Source organism: Pygocentrus nattereri, chromosome 9 (genome assembly GCF_015220715.1).
Source record: "Pygocentrus nattereri isolate fPygNat1 chromosome 9, fPygNat1.pri, whole genome shotgun sequence".
In the NCBI taxonomy this organism is placed as follows: domain Eukaryota; kingdom Metazoa; phylum Chordata; class Actinopteri; order Characiformes; family Serrasalmidae; genus Pygocentrus; species Pygocentrus nattereri.
The window spans coordinates 17,093,411-17,117,970 of NC_051219.1; the positions used below are offsets into that span (position 1 = coordinate 17,093,411).

Below are 24,560 nucleotides of genomic sequence, written 5' to 3' on the forward strand. Positions count from 1 at the left end.
ACATTGACAATACTTAGTAAGAGGATTTAGTCCTTACTCTTGTCTTTGCGTTTCATACCCCACCTTATTGTCTATATAGATAAGTTCTGCTCACCGAATCAGTTTGAGTGTGGGAATCACCGCTGCATCTCCAGCTCCTGGGTGTGTGATGGTACAGATGACTGTGGAGACGGTACAGATGAGGACAGCCGATGCAGTGAGTCATAAGAGCTGTATATGTAGTACTAGTGGGCAGTATGGTAAACCATGTAAGTAATTAAAATTTCAGTTTTGTTATATATAACATTATATGTATTTCAAATGAAGCCATTGTAGATGCCTAAGTAAACCTGTTTTTGTAGATTTTTGTTCTGGGACATTCCTTCACTTTTTAATAAGAACCAAAGTAAATCTGCAATGGTTTTCTTATCCAAAATGGTAAAAACAAAACTGAACAAAATATTGATACAACTATGTCAATATTACTTTCTGGTAAAAACGGTGCTAAATGTTTTCACATCTTCATGTCTGCAAGGCTGAAGTTGGCTTGAACAACCTTAAATGGAGCAGTAGTTACATTCGGGTATCTGTGCAGGCTCTTGAATGTGAGTTCTGCACCATTTAAGGTGCAGCAAGGAATATGAATGATAAGTCATCTTCAGTTTTGTTGAATTTCTCTATTTATTTGTTCTAACATTGGCAAGTTTACACTGTTTGTATGTTCTATTTTCTGTGCTTACCAGTATAATGGTTTTGACCAAACTCATGATTGGGAAGAATTTCAATCAGTACACTGCCCACTACTGATGTGTAGGAGAAAAGATACTCAAAAGATACGAAGATATATTCTAAACCAATGGAAATACATGAGATGTTATTGTATACACTAAGCATGAATAGTAGAAATGCTACAGCTGAACCTTCAGTAAATATCTTTCCAGATTCTAAGACATGCAGTCCAGAGGACTTTCACTGTCCCCACTCTCACATGTGCGTGCCTCAACGCTGGAAGTGTGATGGAGACAAAGACTGCCCAGATGGGGCTGACGAGGGAGCCAAGGCTGGCTGTTGTAAGTTTTGGAGTCATCTGTATTACAAGTAAAATTTGGCAAAAAAGGCAAATTACAGTTTTCTGTGTTATGTGATTTAATATGAATCAGAAATCATAGCGCATTTTCTTTCCACACAGTTGGGTTAGCTTTGGGTTTGCAAGTTATTTGTGTTGGCCCTTTCTGCCATTATATTTGTTGTTCAAAGTTGTTCAAAATAGCTATGTAATGTAATGTGATGCTTTGTTAAAGAGATTTATCAGTTTTCTCTGCAGGACTTCCATCTCTATGGTGACATGTACATTCAAGATAGGTTCGAATTATTGAATCGAAATCTTAGGCACTGGCACTGCACCAGAGAGGGCACCCAAAATGCCCAGGAGCTCATGGAGGCCGAACTGAGTCACTAGCTCTATTCCTGAGGCCTTGCTGAAACTGATCTTTTAGAATGGCCATATAAAGCACAATTATTTTCCACACCTACCAAGAGGGTACTGTCGCATCTGTGGCAGTCTTTGGGTCTATTTGAGTCTGTCTATGCACGTGGCTGGCTGTTACAAGTGAATGGCAAGACTTATCCCTCACCATGTCATAAAAAGGTTCACAAAAGTAGCATGTTAAAACCTTTACCTGTACCAGAATGAGGAACAGAATGTCATTTTAACAAAAATACCTCAAGCTTTATTATCAAAGTATTTTTTAAAATTATTATTTATCATTATATAGGCATGGTTAGGCGTCTAACCACAGCCTATGTTTGTATTTTCCTTTTTATCTTGGTTCTTCCCTAATTATTGACTACGTCTCTGTTCAGCAACCAATACAACCTGCGACGATGTAGAGTTTCAGTGCCAGAATAAGCAGTGCATTCCCAAGCACTTTGTGTGTGATCATGACTTGGATTGTCGTGATGGATCAGATGAGTCTCCAGAATGCGGTGAGCATGTGTCTGCGTTTCCTTTATTCCCTATTGTCAGAACTGAAAACTGTTGATCTGGAAAAAAAATTAAGTTGTTGTCTGACATCTTCTGTCCTTCATATAACAGAGTACCCCACTTGTGGTCCTAACGATTTCCGCTGCGCTAATGGTCAGTGCCTGAAGCAGAAGAACTGGGAGTGTGATGGCGAGTTCGACTGCCATGACCATTCAGATGAAGCACCCAAGAATCCTCACTGCTCTGAGCCGGGTAAGAACAGCCAGCATCAACTCTAAACTCACATATTAGACCATTTTTTTCTGGTCCGTTATGATTATTTAAATAAGAAGAAACTTGATTACTAAAAACAAAAATAATTCAAATGTACATTACTCTGTCTTTTTAAAGCTTCCTTGCTAGTCTTTTTCCAATGAAGTGTTTTGAAATCTTTGGAGGCGACTTATAGCCTAAAAATTTGGCAGTTTTTATTATTCATTTTTATATTATTTTAATCCAAATAATTGAGAGATTTCTTTATCGTTTATAGAATTGATAGTGACAGCCCTAATATTTTCTCCAATTTACTGGAGTGGTCCAATTATTTTACTGATTAACGTCCACATTCCTGATCTATTCATCAGTGCCACAAATTTGTATTTTCTCCTTTACATGATTACCATAAAACTGTCCTAATATATTAGTCTGGCTGTCAACGATGTGCAATCAGTGTGAAATTGGAAAGTACATGGCTCCATTACAGCTACACGTGGGGCCATAAAAGCCAGTGGTTGTAAAAGCCCTGGCTGGGAGCCAGCTGTTTAATGTGGTGTATGAGGTAGGGGGGTTGATGGCGGCCTCTTAGCAGCCTCATTAGTATCTGGCTGCCTGTAGTGACTCACACTCGCCGCTTCAGAGAGCTTGCAGAGATGTGGGCTTTCTCCTACCTACTTTCAGCTTCTTCAGGACTGATCTTCATTCAGCCTATAAGCCTGTGCTGTTTCTGAATTTCTTACTGTAACATTGTAGTCACAGGCAGAGCTCTATATGGAGTCTGGATAATATGGAAGACATTGTTTTGAGGTTCCACCACTTCCTTCCATAGTTGCTTTCTTTCATCCCTTCACGCCTTCTTTCATTCCTTTCTTCTTTCTTTTCTTGCTTTTTTTTGTTTCTAGTTTTTTTCCTTACTTCCTCCCTACCAGTTGTTTGCATCTCTTTTCTCTCTCTCTCTCTCTCTCTCTCTCTCTCTCTCTCTCTCTCTCTCTCTCTCTCTCTCTCTCTCTCTCTCTCTCTCTCTCTCTCTCTCTGTCATATAATATATATAATATGCATCCAGTTTGTCTACCAGGTCATGTACGTACAGTGTCTCACAAAAGTGAGTACACCCCTCACATTTCTGCAAATATTTTATTATATCTTTTTATGGGACGACACTAGAAACGACACTTGGATATAACTTAAAAGTTGTCAGTGTACAGCTTGTATAGCAGTATAGATTTACTGTCCTCTGAAGAGAACAACACACAGCCATTAATGTCTAAATAGCTGGCAACACAAGTGAGTACACATCACAGTGAACATGTCCAACTTGTGCCCAATTGTGTTGTTCATCCCTGGTGTCATGTGATTCGTTAGAGTTACAAGGTTCCAGGAGTGAATGGGGAGCAGGGCTGTTAAATTTGGTGTTTTGGGTACAATTCGCTCATACTGGCCACTGGATATTCAACCTGGCACCATGGCAAAGAACTCTCTCATGATGTGAGAAATAGAATTGTTGCTCTCCACAAAGATGGCCTAGGCTATAAGAAGATTGCTAACACCCTGAAACTGGACTGTAGCACGGTGGCCAAGGTCATACAGCGGTTTTCCAGGACAGGTTCCACTCCGCACAGGCCTCGCCAGAGTTGACCAAAGAAGTTGAATCCTCGTGTTCAGCGTCATATCCAGAGGTTGGCTTCAAAATGAATTGAAGGTTGAAGATGTAGGAGGTCAGCCTGTCAGTGCTCAGACCATTCACCACAAAGTGCATCAACTCAGTCTGCATAGCCATCGTCCTAGAAGGAAGCCTCTTCTGACGCTGATGACGCAGGAATCTGCAAACAGTTTGCTGAAGACAAGCAGTCCAAGAACACAGATTACTGGAACCATGTCCTGTGGTCTGACGAGACCAATAAACTTGTTTGGCTCAGATAGTGTCCAGCATGTGTGGTGGCGCCCTGGTACCTAAACAACTGTCTCTTGCCCACAGTCAAGCATGGTGGTGGTAGCATCATGGTCTGGGCCTGCATGAGTGCTGCCGGCACTGGGGAGCTACAGTTCATTGAGGGGAAAAAATGAATTTCAACATGTACTGTGACATTCTGAAGCAGAGCATGATCCCCTCCCTTCAGAAAGTGCGCCGCATGGCAGTTTTCCAACACGATTGTGACTCCAAACAAACCTCCAAGATGACAACTGCCTTGCTTAATGTAAAGGTGATGGACTGGCTAAGTATGTCTCCAGACCCAATTAAGCATCTGTTGTCATCATGGAGGAGTAGAAGACAATTAGAGTAGCAACCTGTGCAGCTCTAGTGAAATCCAGGTTTAAGGCAGTGCTAAATAATAATGGTGCTCATACAAAATACTGACACTTTGAGGACAATTTGGACATGTTCACTGTGTTGCCAGCTAATTAGACATTAATGGCTGTGTGTTGAGTTATTTTCAGAGGACAGTAAATCTAAGTTATATCCAAGTTTCATTTCTGTAGTGTTGTCCCATGACATGAGATATAATAAAATATTTGCAGAGATGTGAGTACACACCTAAGGAAGAGGAAAAAATATGGCTTCTCAGTGTCATCAGTTATCTATTAGTTGTGGAAGTATACAACCCCCCCCTTTGATAATGGAGTGTAATTTTGACTGTGTCTTGATGTGTGTGTCCACAGAGAAGCGCTGTAATGACACAGCACACCTGTGCAACAATGGGAAGTGTGTGAGCGAGCAGGTGCTATGTGACAGGAAGGATGACTGTGGAGATGGCTCAGATGAAAACAACTGCTTCGTCAATGAGTGTCTGAACAACAAGCTCAGCGGCTGCTCTCAGCTCTGTGAGGACCTCAAGATTGGCTACAAGGTGTGTGAGATTTTGTATGGATTTTGTGTATGTGCTTGTATACACCACAAAGTCACAACAGTTATTTTTATATGTTCAAAAAATCCAAACAGCATCTGTATATTTAAAGCTGTAGTTTGGTACGAAAGCAACTTAATGCCATTTTCCTATTCTAAATCTAGTTGACCAGTCGAGTTGTTTGACTAAGTTTTCTTCTTTAATTTTTGGAGCTACTGTGCTAACTGGTGTACTTTTACTTCCGTCACTTTTTAACTAACTTAGCCTCATAGTTCTGAAGCTAAAGAAGCAAACCTCAGACAAGACACATCTCAACTGCTCAAAGGGAAAGGGGGAAAATTGCATAAATGTGTTTTTGTACCAACTATAAATATACAGGTTTTGTACACCAGTCACAAGCGTGCAAACCACATACCTGAATAATCACGTTTTTGCTTTAAAGTATGTGGAGTTAAGTAATGTCAAATTTAGCATATGTTCCAATATGTTTGCTTACAATGTATGACATACTATCTAAGCTTTGGCAAGTTCAGTCTCTAATGATGTCACAGCCATCTGCACATCCACCAATGCCTGGAAATCCAAAAGAGCACAGTTGGCATTGCTCACTCTATGTGGGTAGGATGGTCTGAGGAAGCATTTGCTAGCCTTCACCAGCGTAGCACTAGTAGCATGTGATGAGGGATGCGTAGTTGGTGTGCTGAATTGGACCTGACAATAATTAAGAGGGGGGGAATTATAATAATACTGTTTAGTAGTGGTGTCAAAGTTAACATGTAATAATGTGAAATTATAACATGCTAACACAATTAAATATTGTCCTAATTTTGTACCATCTGTAGTTTCACCGTCCAGCATGCTGTGTATTGCTATTTCTCTGCAACCAAAGCCCTTTAATTACAAGTTAATATTAGGTCATTTTCATCTACTGCCATGGAGAATCTTTTTTTCACCATAGTACATGGAGTCTGATGTGTCACTTAAATGTACAAGACATCACATGCCAGCAATATTAATAAAAACTGATGATTTCTGTCCCTCAGTGCCGTTGTGAGCCAGGATTCCGGCTGAAGCATGATGGGAAGACGTGTGTGGATGTGGATGAGTGCACCACCACCTACCCCTGCTCTCAGCGCTGTGTAAATACACACGGCAGCTTCCACTGCTTCTGCGTGGATGGCTACATTATGCAAGCTAATGACTCCACTCGCTGCAAGTCTGTGTCCGGTATGTATGCATGCAGCCATGGACAATTGTGCGCACACGTGTATGTATACATCGGCTGCAACTGCCGATTATTATTACAACACTATTACTTGGTTAATCAACAAATTAAACATGTATGCCTTCTTTGGTTCTTCTCACTCTAGCTGTTGACTTCAGCCACATAACTGGGCCAGAAATTATTGTGGCCTGCTGCAATGTCTTTGTTAAACACAGAAATATGCCAGACATAGTTTGTGAGCCATAACAGTAAAGTACTTGAATATTTCAGAACAATAACCATAAACTCACTGGGCTTTTTCAAGTTGGCTAATCATTGTAGCTTTAAAATGCATAGACCATATGTAATATATACATTCTCTTTGCTTTTCCTATCATAGTGTATTTCATGGTGTATTTATTGTCCTGGAGCCTAGAGAGCTTGGTCCTCACTGTTACCCACAATGACCTCTAGATAAACAGCTGTGGAATGGTTATTGTTGGTGTAGACTGACTGTACTGGGTGGTTATTTCTTTCCGTAGAAGAGGAGGCTTTCCTCATCTTCGCTAACCGCTACTACCTGAGGAAGTTGAACCTGGATGGCAGCAACTACACCCTCATCAAACAGGTAGCAGTATATGCTTTTTATACCACTGCTATTACTCAAAACCACTGATTAACTATTGGGCATGTTACTACTGACCGAGGAGATATTTTGTGCTTGGTGTCAATTTTATTGTGTCTGTGTGAGACAGGGTTTGAATAATGCCGTGGCACTGGACTATCACTATGCTGAGCAAATGATCTACTGGACGGATGTGACCACACAGGGCAGCATGATCCGCCGCATGCACATGAATGGCAGTAACATAGAGGTATGTTAATCTTAAGCAATTTGAAACATTGTTTTAAATTATAAAAAAGGTGCAGTAAAAATAAAATCTGTTATTACTGCAAGTAGGATTTTGGAGCCAAATCGATATTGGATTCCTCTTACTCCACATGCTGTAGGTGCTGCACCGGACTTCACTGAGTAATCCGGATGGGCTGGCTGTGGACTGGGTAGGTGGTAACCTCTACTGGTGTGACAAAGGCAGAGATACCATCGAAGTGTCTAAGCTGAATGGGGCTTATAGAAGTGTGCTGGTAAACACTGGCCTGAGAGAACCAAGAGCTGTGGCTGTGGACGTGCGAAATGGGTAAGCAACATGTGTAAAATGACACTTTAATCTGGCCTGACTGAACCTTGTTCTGTAAACCCAATCAACAGAACCAAATTTGTAAATAGAGCTAGCAATGAGTCAAAATTGTGGACTAGTTATAATTTTTGTCTGAAGTCAGGAAAATCTGATCCTTTCTTATATTTAGGGGACCTGAGATGTCTTAACTCTGTGCTCCACCAGTGGGCAGTGAAGAGCCTTCTTACAGAGTTGCTTATTTGTTTAGCCCAAACTAATGATAATACCTATTTACATAAATAATATAAAAAAAATCATAAAGGTTCACAATTCTGCTCAGGTTAAAAGTGAGTTCAGATTTTTAAAAAAGTTTTTTAAAAGTTCTTTACAGTACTTTAAAATTTATTTTTTGATGATGTTCTCTCTGCTCTCTGGTATGGGCCATTACTAGTCTGACTATGTCTTGCTTTCGTTTTTCCAGCTATCTGTACTGGTCAGACTGGGGAGATATCCCTCATATTGGCCGTATTGGAATGGATGGCACTGACCGGCGCATCATCATTAAGGACAAGATCACCTGGCCAAATGGCCTGACTCTAGACTTTATTAATGACCGCATATACTGGGCCGACGCTCGCGAGGACTACATTGCCTTTGCTAGCTTGGACGGCACCAACAGACACACTGGTAGGCACGCAGTCTCTGTCTCTTTCACACACAGCATCTCTAAAGTATGATTATGGTGTCTAAACATTTCACTAGATGATTGCTTAGGGAGGAGAATTGCAAAGTTTTTTATGCTGCAAAAAATGCAGAAACTGCATGAAAAAAATGCAGAAAAAAAAAAAGGTCTTAAGAAAAGGTCTACATCCAATTCATGTTGTGTTCTTAAACCTCTGAAGGGTTCGCACTTCTGTTTTTACTTAACAACAAAACCCAAAATATGAAAAAATGTCACTTTTTGTGAAAGCTATTTGAGTTTTAAGAAGAAATTTCTTAAGAATGGTTAGAAAATGAGGCCCATTGTGCTGTTCTGCTGTCCATTAATTGGGCACCCTGGCCATAATAAAAGTAATAAAATTGAGAAAAAAGTGAGATTTCCAGTTTAAAGGCTAGGAAAACACCCATTTGATGATGTCCTGAAGGTGTAAGGAACTTCTGAAAAACTACAAGAAACAAGAAACCTTTGCTACTGTCCCTGTCCTCCTCCTCCCCTCTTTTTACTCCTCTCCTACCCTGGAAGAATTATGAGAAATTGAGGAGAGGCAAGGATAAACTAATGGTGGCTGTTAAAGGAGAAAGTTTGTACATTTGCACAAGTTTCCTCCCACACGTTGTCTTCAATTATGTACTCCAAGTCCTTTTCCCACCTTAACAGTGGAGGTAGCATCTACTAAAAAGTGTGCTGTTCTCCCCGCAGTGCTGAATCATGACATCCCACACATCTTCGCCATGACTCTGTTCGAGGACTATATCTACTGGACTGACTGGGAGACCAAATCCATCAACAGAGCTCACAAGACCCTGGGTATCAACAAGACCATGCTGATCAGCACCCTGCACAGACCTATGGACATCCACATCTACCATCCATACCGACAGCCTGAGGGTGAGAGGATATATTTATATACATACAGTTGTATGCAAAGGTTTTGTCAAACTACAAACTGGTCAGATTCTAAGTTTAGCTGATTTTCTAACGTGTGGCTAGTGAGAAAGCTATCGCATCTTTTTATATTTTATTTTCCAATATGTCAAATAGAAATTGTGCACTAAAATCTGTAGAAAACATATCCCTATAGAGACATGTCAAACTGGGGACCCTCCGGGTCAAAGTGCTGCGGATATTAGCATTTACCCTCATCTAACGCTCTGAATTCAGTTCATGAAGGCCTTGCTAATTAGCTGATGAGCTGAATTAGTTGTGTTCAGTGAGGCAGTGTGCTGAGGTGAAGTGCATTGTTTTGGCCCACGAGGAATGGAGCTTGACACATGCTGTAGAAGATATGCTAGCTTGCTTGGTTTTCTTCTTTTTTCTCATTTTCTTACAAATCAACAAGCCTATGAAGGAGCCCAGGACCAGCATATTAGTCATTTCAAATATTTTTGCAACCAAATGGGTTTTATTTTATTGAAACATTGATTTTAAACCTTTGAATGTGTATCTAATGTCCAGCTAAACCTCTACAATAAGGTCTATAACATTAGCAGTGTCCACCCTGCTACTTCAAAAAGTTTTATACGCTAACAAAAGCTACTAAATGCTTTACTGTTAATAAATAGCTTAGCCAATAAAAGAAAATGATTGAACTCAGATCTTTGCAGTTTGCAATGATGCTGATCTTTGCTCCACTAGAACAGCATGTATATGAAACTGACAATAACTTTCTTCAAAGCCCAGTTTCATTAAGGTTCTTGGTTTCAGTGCTGTGTTATGATGAAATTTTAGAGGTAGCCTTACGTCCTATGTAGTCTTAAAACAGCCACCCTTGGTATATGCATTTTAGAGTGAGTCAGCAAATAGCACAGAGCAGACGTAGCTGTAACCATGGTTTCTCTCTCTGTTTGCTGTGTGCAGTAACGAATCACACATGTCAGGTGGATAATGGAGGCTGCAGTAACCTGTGTCTGCTCTCTCCTGGAGGCGGCTACAAGTGTGCCTGCCCTACCAACTTCTACCTGGCCGCAGATGGCAAACAGTGCTTGTCTAACTGCACGGCTAGTCAGGTAGGCCCATGTCTTGTTTGTTGTCTCCAGCAGCCAGTGCATGTGAATGGCCTTGTGAGTAATTACCATATATTGGAATTTTGTTTGTCTGCAGTTTGTGTGTAAGAATGATAAGTGCATCCCCTTCTGGTGGAAGTGTGACACTGAAGATGACTGTGGAGACCGTTCGGACGAACCTGAAGACTGTCGTGAGTATAGCAGGATAACCAAGGGAGGGGTTATTGTGAGAGACAGAAGGAATTAACAAATTATTTGCCTGTGTTTAGCTGAGTTTAAATGTAGACCGGGGCAGTTCCAGTGTGGCACAGGCATCTGCACCAACCCAGCTTACATCTGTGATGGAGACAATGACTGCCAGGACAACTCAGATGAGGCCAATTGCGGTACGAACCCTACTGACCTCAAGACACTGACCAATATGCTGGACTTTAGGCCTAATTGTTCTGCTGTTTAAACCCATATGCTGTAGCATAATAATGCCTTACTCTTTGGGCTAAGTAGCCAAGTGTCTCTTATTCTTGATGTAGCACTTTATTTGATTCATGTTATTGAAATGTATAGCTTATTTGAAAATAAAATTGCCCATGAAAAGAGCAGAAAACCCTTCACCAGTTTGGCTGGGAAAAAATATAAGATAATCAGAATCATAAAAAAAAATCATGATCAGTATAAACGGTACCTATGTAAGTGTCTGTGTGCTTTGGAAGGTGTTTGTTTATGAATGTAAAAAAGCCCATCTGAGTAAAAAATGCTGTTTTTCTGTTGTAGACATCCATGTGTGTCTGCCCAGCCAGTTTAAGTGTACCCACCCAAGTCGCTGCATTCCTGGAATTTTCCGCTGTAATGGCCAGAACAACTGTGGTCAGGGGGAAGATGAGAAAGATTGCCGTGAGTGACTTTTCTGCACAACTTTCCCTTTTACTCTATCTGACTACTTACCCCAGTTCTCTTAATACAGTTGCATAATTTAATAGGATTATTTTTATTTGTTTTCTGAAAATGTGTTAATCCATTCATACAAATATTGGAGGACATATTTTCACTACTCTAGTTACATAATGTTCTTTCTATTCCTAGCTGTATTATAATCTAGATCAGAGATTCCCAACTGATTGCAACTCGCTATGCATGCAACCAATGACAAAAGTTTACATAGCTCACAGGAAGGTGGCCCGATTATTTTAAATGCAAGTAAATACAACAGATTTCACTCCATTCTGTTTGTAGCTGTTAATGCACAATTACATGTGATCAAAACGAATAACATTGTACTGACTTCCATGTGTAATATGTAAACTTTTCTAGCTGGCTATATCTGTTCATACATTTTGACAGACCAATCACTGAGATCAGCCTAAATATTTTGGTATTTTTGATGTTTTGTTTTTGCAAATAATATCACAACTTTAATATTTATAATAGTATGTTTAAAATAGTTGTTTTGTTAAATGTCTTTACATTAGAATGATGTTTTTCATTAAAAAATGCAAGACCACCAACAGCACCCTAACAGTACCATTGCAGTGCACCGGGGGACCAGCCCTGTGTGTGTTGTAAAACGCTGATTTAACTACTTGGCTGTATTGTTGTTTTGATGTGTTGTGCTGACTGACAGTGTACATTGTGTGTTGGTGTTATAGCTGAGGTGACCTGCGCTCCAAACCAGTTCCAGTGTGTCATCACTAAGCGCTGCATTCCTCGCGTTTGGATGTGTGACCGTGACAACGACTGTGTGGATGGCTCTGATGAACCAGCCAACTGCAGTGAGACCCTGTCTTGCAAACCTTTCTTTTATTCCCTTCCATTAAGATCATTTTTCTGCCTCTTTCTGTCAACCTGCTCTGTTCCAGGCTTTCTATACAAACATTATTACAACAACAACTGAGTACAGAAATTTGGTTCTGAAACCAAATTATTTATAATACTGGAAAAAAATGGCAACACTTTGCTGAAGGGCAGCGTTCATAAAGGCTACATGACACATAAGCCTTTCAGCTACCATAAATAAAGGCTTTTTCCAACAAATATTGGGTGTTCATAAAGGTTGCTTTTGCCCATTTTGATGTCATTTCACTCACACTTGTTTGAATTCTCCTTTATAAACGTTTAATGTTTTATATCGCAAGAGGCATATGTAGGTCTTGTGAACATTGCCCTTATGAACGCTACCTTTCAGCAAACTCTGACGAAATTTTGTGGACCTGTTTGGGCACACTGTACATCACAGATTAGTTAGACTATTTAGAATTTTAATCAGTGTAACTTGAAAAGTAATGGTCCAGGATGGCTCCAGATCTCTTAGGCTATTCTGTATTGGAGTGGGCAATATGGCAAAGATATCATACCACAGTACATTTTCATGATATGTGATTAGTTTATTAGTGACACTTTTTAAATCCCACAAATGGGGAAATGTCACCTCCGCATTTAACCCATCCGTGAAGTGAAACACCACATACACACTAATGAGCACACACACACTAGGGGGCAGTGAGCACACTTGCCTGGAGTGGTGGGCAGCCCTATCCACGCGCCCGGGAGCAACAGGGGGTTAGGTGTCTCGCTCAAGGACACTTCAGTCATGGACTGTCAGCCAAGGGGATCAAACCGGCAACCTTCTGGTCACAGCACCAATTCCCTATCCTCCAGCTCACGACTGCCCCAAATGATATGTATTACAGTGTTCAGTTTTTCAGAGATTTGATAGTTGGGACAGACAAAATTAAAACTATAGTCACACAAATAAAAATACTGCAATGATTTTTATTCAGACAAAACTTTTTTAAACCTACTTTCACTTTGTAGTGAAAGATGTGGTTGGTCTGTTAGGGAAATGCAAAATGCACTCAGAGAAGTGGTATTGTGAAATAATTGATCATGATGATGATAAAATATTGCCGTATTTCCTGCCCCTGTTCTCGATGTACAAAAAAAACAGTAAAAATCTTCTTTTGGCAAACATTTCTGACACATACAAACATGGCAGAAAGGTTTAAAATTCAGCTTTTCTTTTTAAAATTAGATCACCGTCCCAGATACCTTATATTAGTGATGCGCAAATGATGGTAATGCTTAATTCTTGTGATGCCTAATGAAACTCATGATGGCATCGATTTTTGTGTAAGAAGTGACTGTGTTCCAGTTTTCAGAGAGAGTTAAACACACCACACAGAAATCAAGGTGCCAAGATGACAATATCAGTACATCACCATCAGTAATGAAACGTTGTTCTTCTTGACCCTGCGCCACTACTGAAACACTGAAGTCATGGACATGTGACTGGTCTTCACCTCTTTTTCTTTTCCCACTATAGCTCAAATGACATGTGGAGTTGATGAGTTCCGCTGTAAGGACTCGGGCCGCTGTATCCCTGCACGCTGGAAGTGTGACGGCGAGGACGATTGCGGTGACGCCTCAGACGAGCCCAAAGAGGAGTGTGGTACGCTGACAGAGACCGAATGCTGAAGTGCCTCTCTCTAATCTGTTTTCAGCTCTGTTCATATAATGTTTCGTAAGTTTTATGTTTTTCTCTTTATGTCTCTTTGGCTGTGTTTGACAGATGAGAGAACATGTGAGCCATATCAGTTCCGCTGCAAGAACAACCGCTGTGTCCCAGGCCGCTGGAAGTGCGACTATGACAATGACTGTGGGGACAACTCGGACGAGGAGGAGTGCGGTAAGCATCTCTGTCACTATATACTGAGGACTGGTGCAGATTCTGCTCCTCTTAAAGTGATAGCTCTGCAAATCCATACATCAATTAACCTATATGGCTCATGTAGTCATTCTGCCAAGATATGTCTGGTGTCTGAAGTTTGCTTCTTTGGTTTTGCACTGGAGCTGCAAAGCTAATGCAGCGTATAGTCATTGAAGCTTACATTACTACTCCACAGATTAGCCCTGTACAAACTGAATTTACCTCACACATTTTCCTCAAACACATGAAATAATCTGTAGACTTAACTCTAATAATGATTAATGTAACTCTAATGATTCTATACAAAACAGTAGTGGCAGCTACCTTAAGACTTTTGTCCATACATTTGTTGGTATTTTTTTTTTTTTAATAAATAACCAAGTGTCTCAGAGTGCCAGATATAACATAAGAGATCATAGCCAGTCAAGTACTGTTTCTCACATATTACCCTTGTGCAACACCATTTATACCTGCTTTTAAACAAGCCTAATCAGTTACTTGAAATATGTCGTATAAAAAAGATCATTTGTTACATTGGATTTACCCTCATCAGTTTCCTGACCTGTGATGGAGAAGTGTATTAAGAAGTGTATTAAGAATATAGACCAACCGCAACATGTGTATGTAGCTCCAAAGGTTTTACTAGTATGTTGTTAGATACTGATTAAGAATAATACAGATTTTGTTATTTTCTTTGGTTTTCCTTTTTAATTTTACTTTGATAGTCAAACCACTGGAAATAATATATTGTCATGCAATGAGAATTTTGGATTGAAAACCAGTTGGTTTCCACTTTTGTCACATTAATTCGTATTATAAAATTTGCAAATGTTAGATTGGTATATAAATGCTTACATAATCAAGCTCCACAGGAGGTAGCTGAATCACTTCTTTGACTAAGACACATTTCCCCATGGACCCTGAACTTCATTTGCTTAACGATGACTCAAGATTCTCCATCGCGGAAAGATCCTGAAAAGTATGGCCTTGGCCAGCGTTGGCCGCTACCTCATAACCTGTCTAGGAATTCATTACCTTATTGGACATTATCTATCTGGAGCTATCATCCACAAGAGTTAGCAATGCAGCCCCTAGAACTCTTCATACATAGAATCATAAAATATCTTAAGTGAAGTCCTTCTTGCTTGTTCAGCTGTGTGATGGTTTTAGGTTGTGAATGGTGTATAATTTATTGACTCTTGTGTGGGTGTGGATCAGAGTTGAGGCAGGGGGTTTATTTGGCTTTTATTTGTTTGGAAAATAAAAAAATTAAGCACAAAAAAAGATGAACATTAACTGATAGGAACTGCACTCAGTGAGCCCAGACTCACTGTGGGGAAAACACTGTACGATCAACAAGAAAGGAAGCAACATGCATGTTTTGTATAGTCCAAACTGAAATTGATAAGATTTTGTTGTTGCTAGTGGGGACATACATCTCTTTTTCTTCTTGATTTAAACGAGTTGTTTATTTGTTTATTTGCCTGGTACTGGTTTTGTTGGGTTTATGTGGCATCAAAATGCTAAAGCAGGAGATGATCTATGCAGTTTACACAATGCTAATATGCTATAATGCGGTATAAGGCTTCCTTTACTTGTTAGCTGCATTAGTTTTGTAGCTCCAGTATAAAACTAAAGACGCAAACTTTGGATACTAAACAGAACTACGTTTAGGGTAAAGGGGAAAACCGTGTTTTTCGCTAAACTATCCCTTTAATTAACAGCTGCCATTAGTAGGCAGACACAGCCCTGACATCAGGACTGAAGTTGGTGGCTTTATTATGTTTTTGTGCTTATTCTTTGTGTATGTCAGAAGTCTAGAAGAGACATGGGCGTTTATTTGCAAGTATGACGTGTGTGTGTGTGTGTGTGTGTGTGTGTGTGTGTGTGTGTGTGTGTGTGTGTGTGTGTGTGTGTGTGTGTGTGTGTGCGTGTGCGTGTATCACATCCACTTGCTTTTCACTGTTTCATGACATTGCCCACATTGCTCATGAATGCCGATCACTTCATCTTATGTTTGTTCTTCATTTCACACTGACATGGTGGCTTGACTCAGAGGTAGGTCACTCCTCCCATCCCAGCCTCTCCTCCACTCCCTCTGTTATCTCCTTTTACCCTTGCGTGATCTTTCTCCCATCATGCCATTCTTCTCACTCAGTGTTTGTGACAGAAGCTGCCAATTTCAGCACCTGTCCCTCTAGTGGTAGAATGGTTTACACCTACAAATGAGATGCTCCAGATGTGTTTTAGACTTCTTGCAGTTCAGCGTGATTGATTTCTGTTTTTCTAGCTATGTTTTAGTCAGTGATTCAGTCCTCTCTGAGTCCTTTTTGTCCAGAACATTTATGTGTCCGTTCTTAAAAAAAAACTGGCTCAGATTGTGAAAGTACATCTTCCACAATCTTTTTTTCCCCCTCTCTCTTTCCCCTGTGTTAAACCCTTTAATTTAGTTACTTTATATTGTGAGCCCCTGTTATCTATTCCCTTGTTATGTGATGTTTTGGAGAATGTAAAACGTTGTCCGGGGCTTGGTATAGTGGATCTGATGGTGTGTCTTTAGTAAGGCTAAAGGACTGTTTGTCTGTTTGTCCTGCAGTGCCGCGTCAGTGCTCAGAGAGCGAGTTTGCCTGCACTAATGGTCGCTGCATTGCCGGGAGGTGGAAGTGTGATGGAGACCATGACTGCGCTGATGGGTCTGATGAGGTACTGGATTGGAAGCCAAAGGGTTATTCTCACGAACATGACAAATACTAGGAAACAACCTGAAACAGTACAATGTTTTCTTTGCAAATACAAAGAGTTATACCATTTTTTTATTGTGTGTTTGTGCAGAATGGCTGTGATCTGAAGTGTGAAGTAGATCAGTTCCAGTGTAAGAACGGCCACTGCATCCCCCTGCGCTGGCGCTGCGATGCTGATGCTGACTGCATGGACGGCAGTGATGAGGAGAGGTGTGATGTTGCAGGTGAGTGTTTGTATGAGCACACTTTTTTGCTTGAGTCTATTCATGGGTTACACCAAACAGCAAGTCAGAATATGTTGAAATAAGGGCCCAGACAATAACAACATTTTGTCACTAACACAGATAATTCCCTCTTGTCAGACATTCCTTGACCTCAAATAGTCTAAAAAATAAATGTAGTTTAAATGTAAAACAGGTCACTTATAACTTCCCCATAAGCTTAGTCCTAAGTCTGGCAAATAATGTAAGCTCTTCTGGGGTTAAACTCTTAAACAAGTGCACTTTTTTAAGCACATGGTCTGTACATATAAAATTCTTGGTCTTACTGTTAAATCCATGGAACCTGGAAAAATACCTGCTAATTTGATCGGTCAAATAATGTCAGTCAGCCCCTACATGATGTGTGAACTATAGGAAGTAGAGAGCTCACCCTCTTGAGCTGTGTGGGAGACTGAACTATCTCTTTTTGGTTTCCTCCCTCAGTGGAGCGCCTCTGTCCCATTGACGAGTTCCAGTGCAACAACACACTGTGTAAGCCTCTGGCCTGGAAGTGCGATGGTGAAGACGACTGTGGGGATAACTCAGATGAGAACGCAGAGGAGTGCCGTGAGTTAACTCCCTTTAAATGAGCATGAGATTCTGTGAACTGCTGGAACAAGGGATGTCCTGATCGAGTCTGCCACCAATCCTGATCTGATATTTGTATTTTTGTAGACAATGTAGTTGCACAGAGCATTTTTAGCTTTAAAGACTTCAAACATTTGCTACTTCAGTACATTCAAATTATTGTACATAAGAATATACAGAATAGAATACTATTTTGGGGTAGGTTTTAAGCTTAAATTGTATCCTGTAACAGGGACCCAAAGCATGAGGCAAATACACTTTTCTTGGTGCCTGTCTAGTAGCTACATTTTTAACTACCCGAAGGCAAACTAATGATAACTTAAGTCCTATGTGCAAAGAATTGCTTAAGACGGGATGAAATAGATGCATGAATGATTTTTCCAGGTCTTGGGAGTAGGAAAATGACTTGGTTTTGTTTACGAATGTTCATGGCTTGTAAATCCTCCTCTTAACTTGTCAAGAGACATCAAGATCCTTAACAACCAGCTTAACATACTTAACATAATGGGAGTGCTCATAGGTGATTTAATGAGCTGAATGTGTATTTGGAAGGGCCAGAAATCATGTGGTTTTTTTTTTCCTTAAATTAGTTGTAGAAAATTGTTCGCCATTCAGCTTTTACATTTTTTCAAACACTCACTGAGAGACATGTTGTCTTGGGATTTAGAGGAAGGCACAGTTGACTGTTGTTCGCATAATAATGACGTCATTGAATATAGCATAAATCAAGCAAAATACAACATAAGGAGCTTTAAGAAATTCATCCTGCTAATTAGAATGCTTTGGGGTAATATACTCTGTTCAAACTTTTGACTATATCATCCAACCTTACCTCAGTAAACTCCATTACCAGTCTTTCAGTTCAGATTGGGACATCCATGGCCAGAACTATGGGAGGGAACAAAGACATTTTTAACAGCTGCAGTAGGGAGTTCAGCCCAAATGTTATTTTGCCGTGCAGGGAAGTTTGTGTGTCCGCCCACCAGAAACTTCCGCTGTCAGAACGATCGCGTGTGTTTGTGGAGCGGCAAGCGTTGTGATGGCATCAATCACTGCGGGGACAATTCAGATGAGTTCAACTGTGGTGAGTTGATTTTCTTGAGCTGACTGATTATTTAGTTCAGTGGGCTTTGTTCCCACTGAAGCAAAATTGAATGTGGGATTTAAATCTGTGTTTGAACAGATGAGCAAGTCACCAAGTGTGGGAAGGACCAGTTTCAGTGCAGCAACGGCAAGTGCATCAGCTCCACCCTGCGTTGCAACTTCTTCAACGACTGTGAAGACTATGGCTCAGACGAGATTGGCTGCAAGCTGGGTGAGCTGCTGTTAGCTTCTGTATTCTCAAGTGCAGGGTGAATGGATCCCTGTCGTTCATAGATCTCCAAATGCTGTCTGTTTATTGCTTACTGATTTGGAGGTTATTTATATACCGCAAGATCAGTCAGTTTGGTGTCTAAAGTTTGTGTCTTTAGTTTTTCAGTGTAGCTAATGAAGCTACACTGTGTCCAAAAGTATGCAGACATTGGTTCTAATTAGATTCTTTTTTTTAATGAACTGATTCAAAAGTTCACCTGAATAGAATGTTTCTGAAGCATCTTTGCAAAGTTTACGAATGCATTATTTGCAATTTGATTTTAATAACATTCAAAAAACACTTCATTTCATAGATGCATAAAATAAAATACCATATACTAGGATCTACCCCTGTGTATTCGCTTATAAATTCTCTCTGTAGGTTGTAGTCTATTGCTTCCTCTATTTGTGCTTTTACAATTTATTAACATGGAGTGTCTGAAAGTTATACAGTTGTGTTTGTGCTGACTGGACATGTTATGTTTTACATTAAAACTTGAATATTTGCACTTAATTTCTATATGTGGATATTATTGGAGTAGCCTGTATGGTCACCTCAGGTCAGCCTAGAATAAAGAGAGCAGAATCAAGCTCACTTACAGTAAATATAAAATATTGAGCATCCTGTTATCAGTTTTTATGTAGCTTTTACAGTCTGAACACTGTCTGCAATTGTATTTTTCTATGATGGTCTTGATTTGAAATCATTGTGGTTGTACTTGCTGTACTGTTGCGTTTATAGTGAGTCAGTCTACATTTGTCAGCACTGAGCTTTGGAGCAGTGGTCTCCATCCAATACTTTTGGGATGACTTGGAGTTGCACTTGTGATCCAGAACTCATTGTCCGACATCAGTATCTGACCTCACTAATGCTGTTTTGAGTAATGCACTCAAATCCTCATAGAAATGTTCCAATAACCTTAGCTAAAGCAAGAGGAGTAGAGGCTTTTACTACAGCAAAAGGGGGTACACTCTATACCTTTGAAATTAAGTGTCTACAATAATTTGGACATTTTGGTACCATAATGAGTAATGACATGCAGTTATATATAAAAAAGACAAAAATATGTTGCATATCTAATAACAATTGTAGCAACTAGCTTTAGGATGGAATTGTGGCTGTATTTTTGTCTATTTCTGTAGAAATATGTCATATACTATGTCAAATTGAGCTTACAAACAAAACAATGCTTGGTGGGAATAAGCTTTCATTACTTTCATTACTTCTTAATATTAGCATATCAATGGCTTAGCTAAAAAAAAAAAGTTGGGACAGTGAATAATTGCCATGGCATAAACTCCTTTTTTGATTGCGCACTTACAGACACCACGCTGAATGACTGTAAGAGTAATAAGTCTCTGTGTGGAGAGACTGAAGAGGTTCACTGTGTGACAAACAACACAGATTCCTTCTGCTCCTGCAAGCCAGGCTTCCAGAGCAACGGCTTCAATAACTGTGAAGGTACAAACCCTCCTCCTTCCACAACTTGTACACTGTATATCAGGGAGTTAGAAGGGAACAAATGTCTTCTACTTCTTTAAATAAAGGGGTATGAAGCTGTTTGTAAACATGGATAAAGTCAGTCACTTCCCAGTCCATGCTGCATATATATGTAATCTAAGCTGCAAGATTTTGAATTCATTATTTCTGTGATGTCATGAGAACTTATTTACGTACATCTACATATCCAATCTGCAGCAGTTTAGCTCCACCCATTGATGTTCTAAGGAGTGTTTTAGCCTTGCTTTATACATAGGACTCAGTACAGGGCAGCCAATCAGACAAGAGGTTAATTATTAATATAATTTAAATATAATCTAATATTTAAATGTAATTTAATACTTTTCTTGTGCGGTGTCAATTTTACTGGATCTTGTCTTTTCAGACAAAAACGAGTGCAGGCAGTTTGGTGTGTGTTCTCATATCTGTAACAACACCAAAGGCTCGTACAAGTGCAGCTGCCACAAACACTTTGTCAAGGTCAACGACACCTGCAAAACTGATGGTAAGTGCTTCCTTTGTGGTTTACCATTTTTGGTGGTGAAACTGGTTGTTTTGATTCATAAAGTTGAATCAAAAGGTAAAATGCATATAACCTATACACATATAGATCTCTCTGAAATCCAAATAGCTTTTTTAGCACACATTGTTTAACAAGTAGTTTTGGCAAAACAGTGAATGGAATTCTAAATTCTAGATGTGAAGGTTAGACTGAATGCATACACATAGATATAAGGAACTCTGCATCTAATCGGTTTTCTCTATGGAAAAAATAAATTGCGCTTTCAGAATTTAAATATGATGCAATTTGTCAGACGTATATTTTTCCCTCTCATGTCTCTGAGTACTCTAAATTACAAAGTCGTTATTGACAAGAATGGTGCCACATGCGAGTTACCACTGCTGTGCATTGACTTGACCTAATAAGAGTGACCAGCAAGCTTATGTGGTAGTTAAGTGGCTTTGCTACAATCTGAGCACATAATGTTGTTCTGCAATAGTGTAAAATAAAAGTTATTGTAATAAATTATGCCCTGAGCATAATTTACACCTTACATGCATAAATAGCCATTTAATTGGTTTTAGCATAGTGCTATATGTTGAATGTTTAGTAATAATCATTGTATTCATTGATTTTAAATAGTAATTTAAAATGAAACTTTTTTTTATCTGTTCTAACTTATTAACATGATATGTTGTGTATCGATAAAATGTTTTGTATCATCTTTTTTTGTATCACCCAATATTCCCATATCCCCACCTTAGCCTTTAAACCACCTTGCAATTAATTTATAGTAGCAGACATTAATGGAATGTCATTGTAGTGTGCAGGAGTCTTAGCTTGCTTTTTGCATGGATGTAGCCAATTTCATATTTTGTCTTTCCAACAACCTTATAATTCAGGGGGCCGAGTGTAATGTAAATGTTTAATAAACAAATCTATGTGATGAGCTAATTTTATTGTTTTTATGTACCCTGCACTGCAGTGATTTCGTGTTCTTCTCACTGTCACACTCACTCTCTGTGTCTGTTAGATCTGAACGTTAACAGCAGGAAAGTGCTCTACATCGCTGACGATAATGAAATCCGCAGTCTGGACCTCGGTATGCCCAACTGGGCGTACGAGCAGACCTTCCAGGGTGACGTCAACGTGCGCATCGACGCTATGGACCTGCACGTCAAGACCAACCGCATCTACTGGACTAACTGGCACACCAGCGGCATCTCATCCTTCCAGTTGCCGTCCCTATCCACACCATCTGGATCCTCACCCAACTCCCACCGCAGCAAGAGGCAGAGCGAGAGATCTGTCACTAACCTTGAAGTATGCAGTCCCTGCTTAACCTTTTCACAACACAAAACTGTTTTGCTGAAACGCGTTTTCCAAATTTTAAAAATAATCGTAAAATTTATAAACGTGTACATATAGTTCTATGCAAATTTCTGCGGACAAAATTAGATTTAAAGCTGTTTATTTGGTCAGTGAGCAATTATTGCCTTTAGGTTTTTCAGCTTAACCATTTCCAAAGCTCTCATCCATGCAGCCCAGTATTTAGTGTAGCTCCAAACCCAGCGGAGTATTCCTAAACCAGTAAGAAAAATGATTAATTCTGCAGTAAGTAGGCCTGATATGATAAAAAAAAAAAAAAAAAAATTTGATAAAGAAAATTTTTTTTTGATAAAAAAAAAAAATTTATTTGGAAAGTTATTACAACCTGCATGTTTGTGTTATGAAATGGAATTTTACTGTTTGTGAATATTCTAATGCTATATAATGTTTTTACAAACATCAACAAAATTTTATTTGTTTATTTTTTTTCCTCTCTTGCAGATTCCAGGTCTGAAGACACCCAGAGGCATTGCAGTGGACTGGGTTGCTGGAAACCTTTACTGGACAGACTCCGGCCGTGACGTCATTGAAGTAGCCCAGATATCTGGCCAGAATAGGAAGACCCTGATCTCAGGGATGATTGATGAGCCCTATGCCATTGTGGTGGATCCTCCCAGAGGGTAAGATGTCATTTATAATATCTGTTACCTGGTAAATGTTGAAAGGGCATAGTGTTTTTGTATTTTGTTTGGATTTCTCTTCTGGGTAGTGAGCTGAGAGAGTATAAAGCTGCATAAAGTTAGCCTGACCACTGTAGGAAAGACAAGTAATTACCCAGCATTAAAAGGATTCCTCTTTTTTCATTTCTTTGTAATATTCTACTATAATCATTGCACCTTTTTATTGAATAGCTCCACCTGGAAGCTGCTCATTTTCATACATTGTTAGTAACATTAGCATTTTTTAACAAATTGTTGTTTTGGATATCATTAATTTGTCTATGTTTTCAAATATAAATGGGCAGTTCTTGTTGTTAAGGTAGTTAATAAAAGTTAATAGCATAGAACATCATTGATGGCTTTGTTTAATTGAAATGGTACTATTGTCTTGTGTCTCAGGACCATGTACTGGGCTGACTGGGGCAACCACCCCAAAATTGAGACTGCGGCAATGGATGGCACTTTGAGACAGCCACTGGTGCATGAGAACCTTCAGTGGCCCACTGGTGAGTCTCATAAAACTTTCAAATTTATTTGCCCATGGTGAGCACTGGGAACAGTGCATTGCTACACAAAATTTTATTTATTTATTTTTTGCTACCCTGACATTTTCTATTATGACTTACAATTCTATTTCGGAAGTAGGAATGACTCACTGCCACTTAGTATAGCGTGATGACTAGCCAGATATGTCTGATGTAGTGTTGATAGCATATGTTGTGTTCCCTCTCTTTGCAGGTCTGGCAGTGGACTACTTCAATGAGCGACTCTATTGGGCTGATGCGAAGCTCTCGGTCATTGGCAGTGTGCGTCTGGACGGCACTGACCCTGTGGTGGCCGTCTCCAATGTGAAAAACAGTTCAGTACTCACGCACTACACACACTTGTCTTTTTCTGTGAAGTATTGATGGTAAATATTAAACAAAATATATTTTAGTGACTGTTAATGTTGGTATTTGTTGATATGGTAAATCAAAGTGTATACCATGGTGTTCTGCTAACAGAACAATGTGATTTTTGGATAATGGGGATCCTTTCTGCACTGTAGAGCTCCTCCATCCTTTCAGCATTGATGTCTTTGAGGATTACATCTACGGTGTCACCTATATCAACAACTATGTATTCCGCGTCAACAAGTTTGGCAAGGGTCCAATGGAAAACCTGACTACAGGCATCAACCACGCCACTGACATTGTACTCTACCACCGCTACAAACAGCCAGAGAGTGAGTGTGTTTGTGTATGTTTGGATTCCAGGAGCACACATAATTCTTTAAAATGAACTAAAATCATAACATTTTGAGTCAGAGTATTAAGCCTGACTCAGACAGAATTACATTTATATTGGGGTCCTGGGTTAATTTCCTCTTTTACAGGTGCTATAGTGGGATTTTATAGGATTTTCAGATAACTAGTAGTGGATATACAAGGAGAGTTGAGGGGGGAAAATGTTTTTGACCACTGCTATAAACTGTATTTAGTTCCCAACACTTTATTTGGATGGTCCACTGTATTCTTTGCTGCAATGCTTTGTAGATGCTTTTAGTTGAAAGTTTTTCTTTAACTAACACTCAGCTAAATATTTATTAAATACAACTGAACTTTTCATGTGAAACATTCTATTAAATCTGTCTATAACCATATCCCTAACCTCAAGGCAAACCCTACACGTACTCGTAAACCTAACCCTAGCTTAAACAT

At 39.6% G+C, this 24,560-nt stretch overlaps 1 protein-coding gene across 2 annotated transcripts in view; it reads left to right on the forward strand.

Annotated features, from left to right (window-relative positions):
- Positions 1-24,560, forward strand: part of lrp1ab (low density lipoprotein receptor-related protein 1Ab) — a 189,255-nt gene that overhangs the window by 153,369 nt on the left and 11,326 nt on the right. For both annotated transcript variants that reach the window (XM_037540882.1, XM_017694300.2), the window contains exons 51-80: positions 80-196; positions 921-1,049; positions 1,843-1,965; positions 2,075-2,215; positions 4,877-5,064; positions 6,105-6,288; positions 6,808-6,893; positions 7,021-7,140; positions 7,277-7,464; positions 7,925-8,130; positions 8,864-9,052; positions 10,022-10,170; positions 10,265-10,358; positions 10,437-10,553; positions 10,939-11,058; positions 11,811-11,933; positions 13,484-13,609; positions 13,730-13,846; positions 16,464-16,570; positions 16,700-16,832; positions 17,313-17,435; positions 18,418-18,540; positions 18,640-18,771; positions 20,134-20,271; positions 20,696-20,815; positions 21,846-22,135; positions 22,643-22,821; positions 23,260-23,366; positions 23,599-23,718; positions 23,909-24,085. In XM_037540882.1, coding sequence (XP_037396779.1) covers positions 80-196; positions 921-1,049; positions 1,843-1,965; positions 2,075-2,215; positions 4,877-5,064; positions 6,105-6,288; positions 6,808-6,893; positions 7,021-7,140; positions 7,277-7,464; positions 7,925-8,130; positions 8,864-9,052; positions 10,022-10,170; positions 10,265-10,358; positions 10,437-10,553; positions 10,939-11,058; positions 11,811-11,933; positions 13,484-13,609; positions 13,730-13,846; positions 16,464-16,570; positions 16,700-16,832; positions 17,313-17,435; positions 18,418-18,540; positions 18,640-18,771; positions 20,134-20,271; positions 20,696-20,815; positions 21,846-22,135; positions 22,643-22,821; positions 23,260-23,366; positions 23,599-23,718; positions 23,909-24,085 — 4,266 coding nt within the window. The remainder of the gene's footprint in view (positions 1-79; positions 197-920; positions 1,050-1,842; positions 1,966-2,074; positions 2,216-4,876; positions 5,065-6,104; positions 6,289-6,807; positions 6,894-7,020; positions 7,141-7,276; positions 7,465-7,924; positions 8,131-8,863; positions 9,053-10,021; positions 10,171-10,264; positions 10,359-10,436; positions 10,554-10,938; positions 11,059-11,810; positions 11,934-13,483; positions 13,610-13,729; positions 13,847-16,463; positions 16,571-16,699; positions 16,833-17,312; positions 17,436-18,417; positions 18,541-18,639; positions 18,772-20,133; positions 20,272-20,695; positions 20,816-21,845; positions 22,136-22,642; positions 22,822-23,259; positions 23,367-23,598; positions 23,719-23,908; positions 24,086-24,560) is intronic.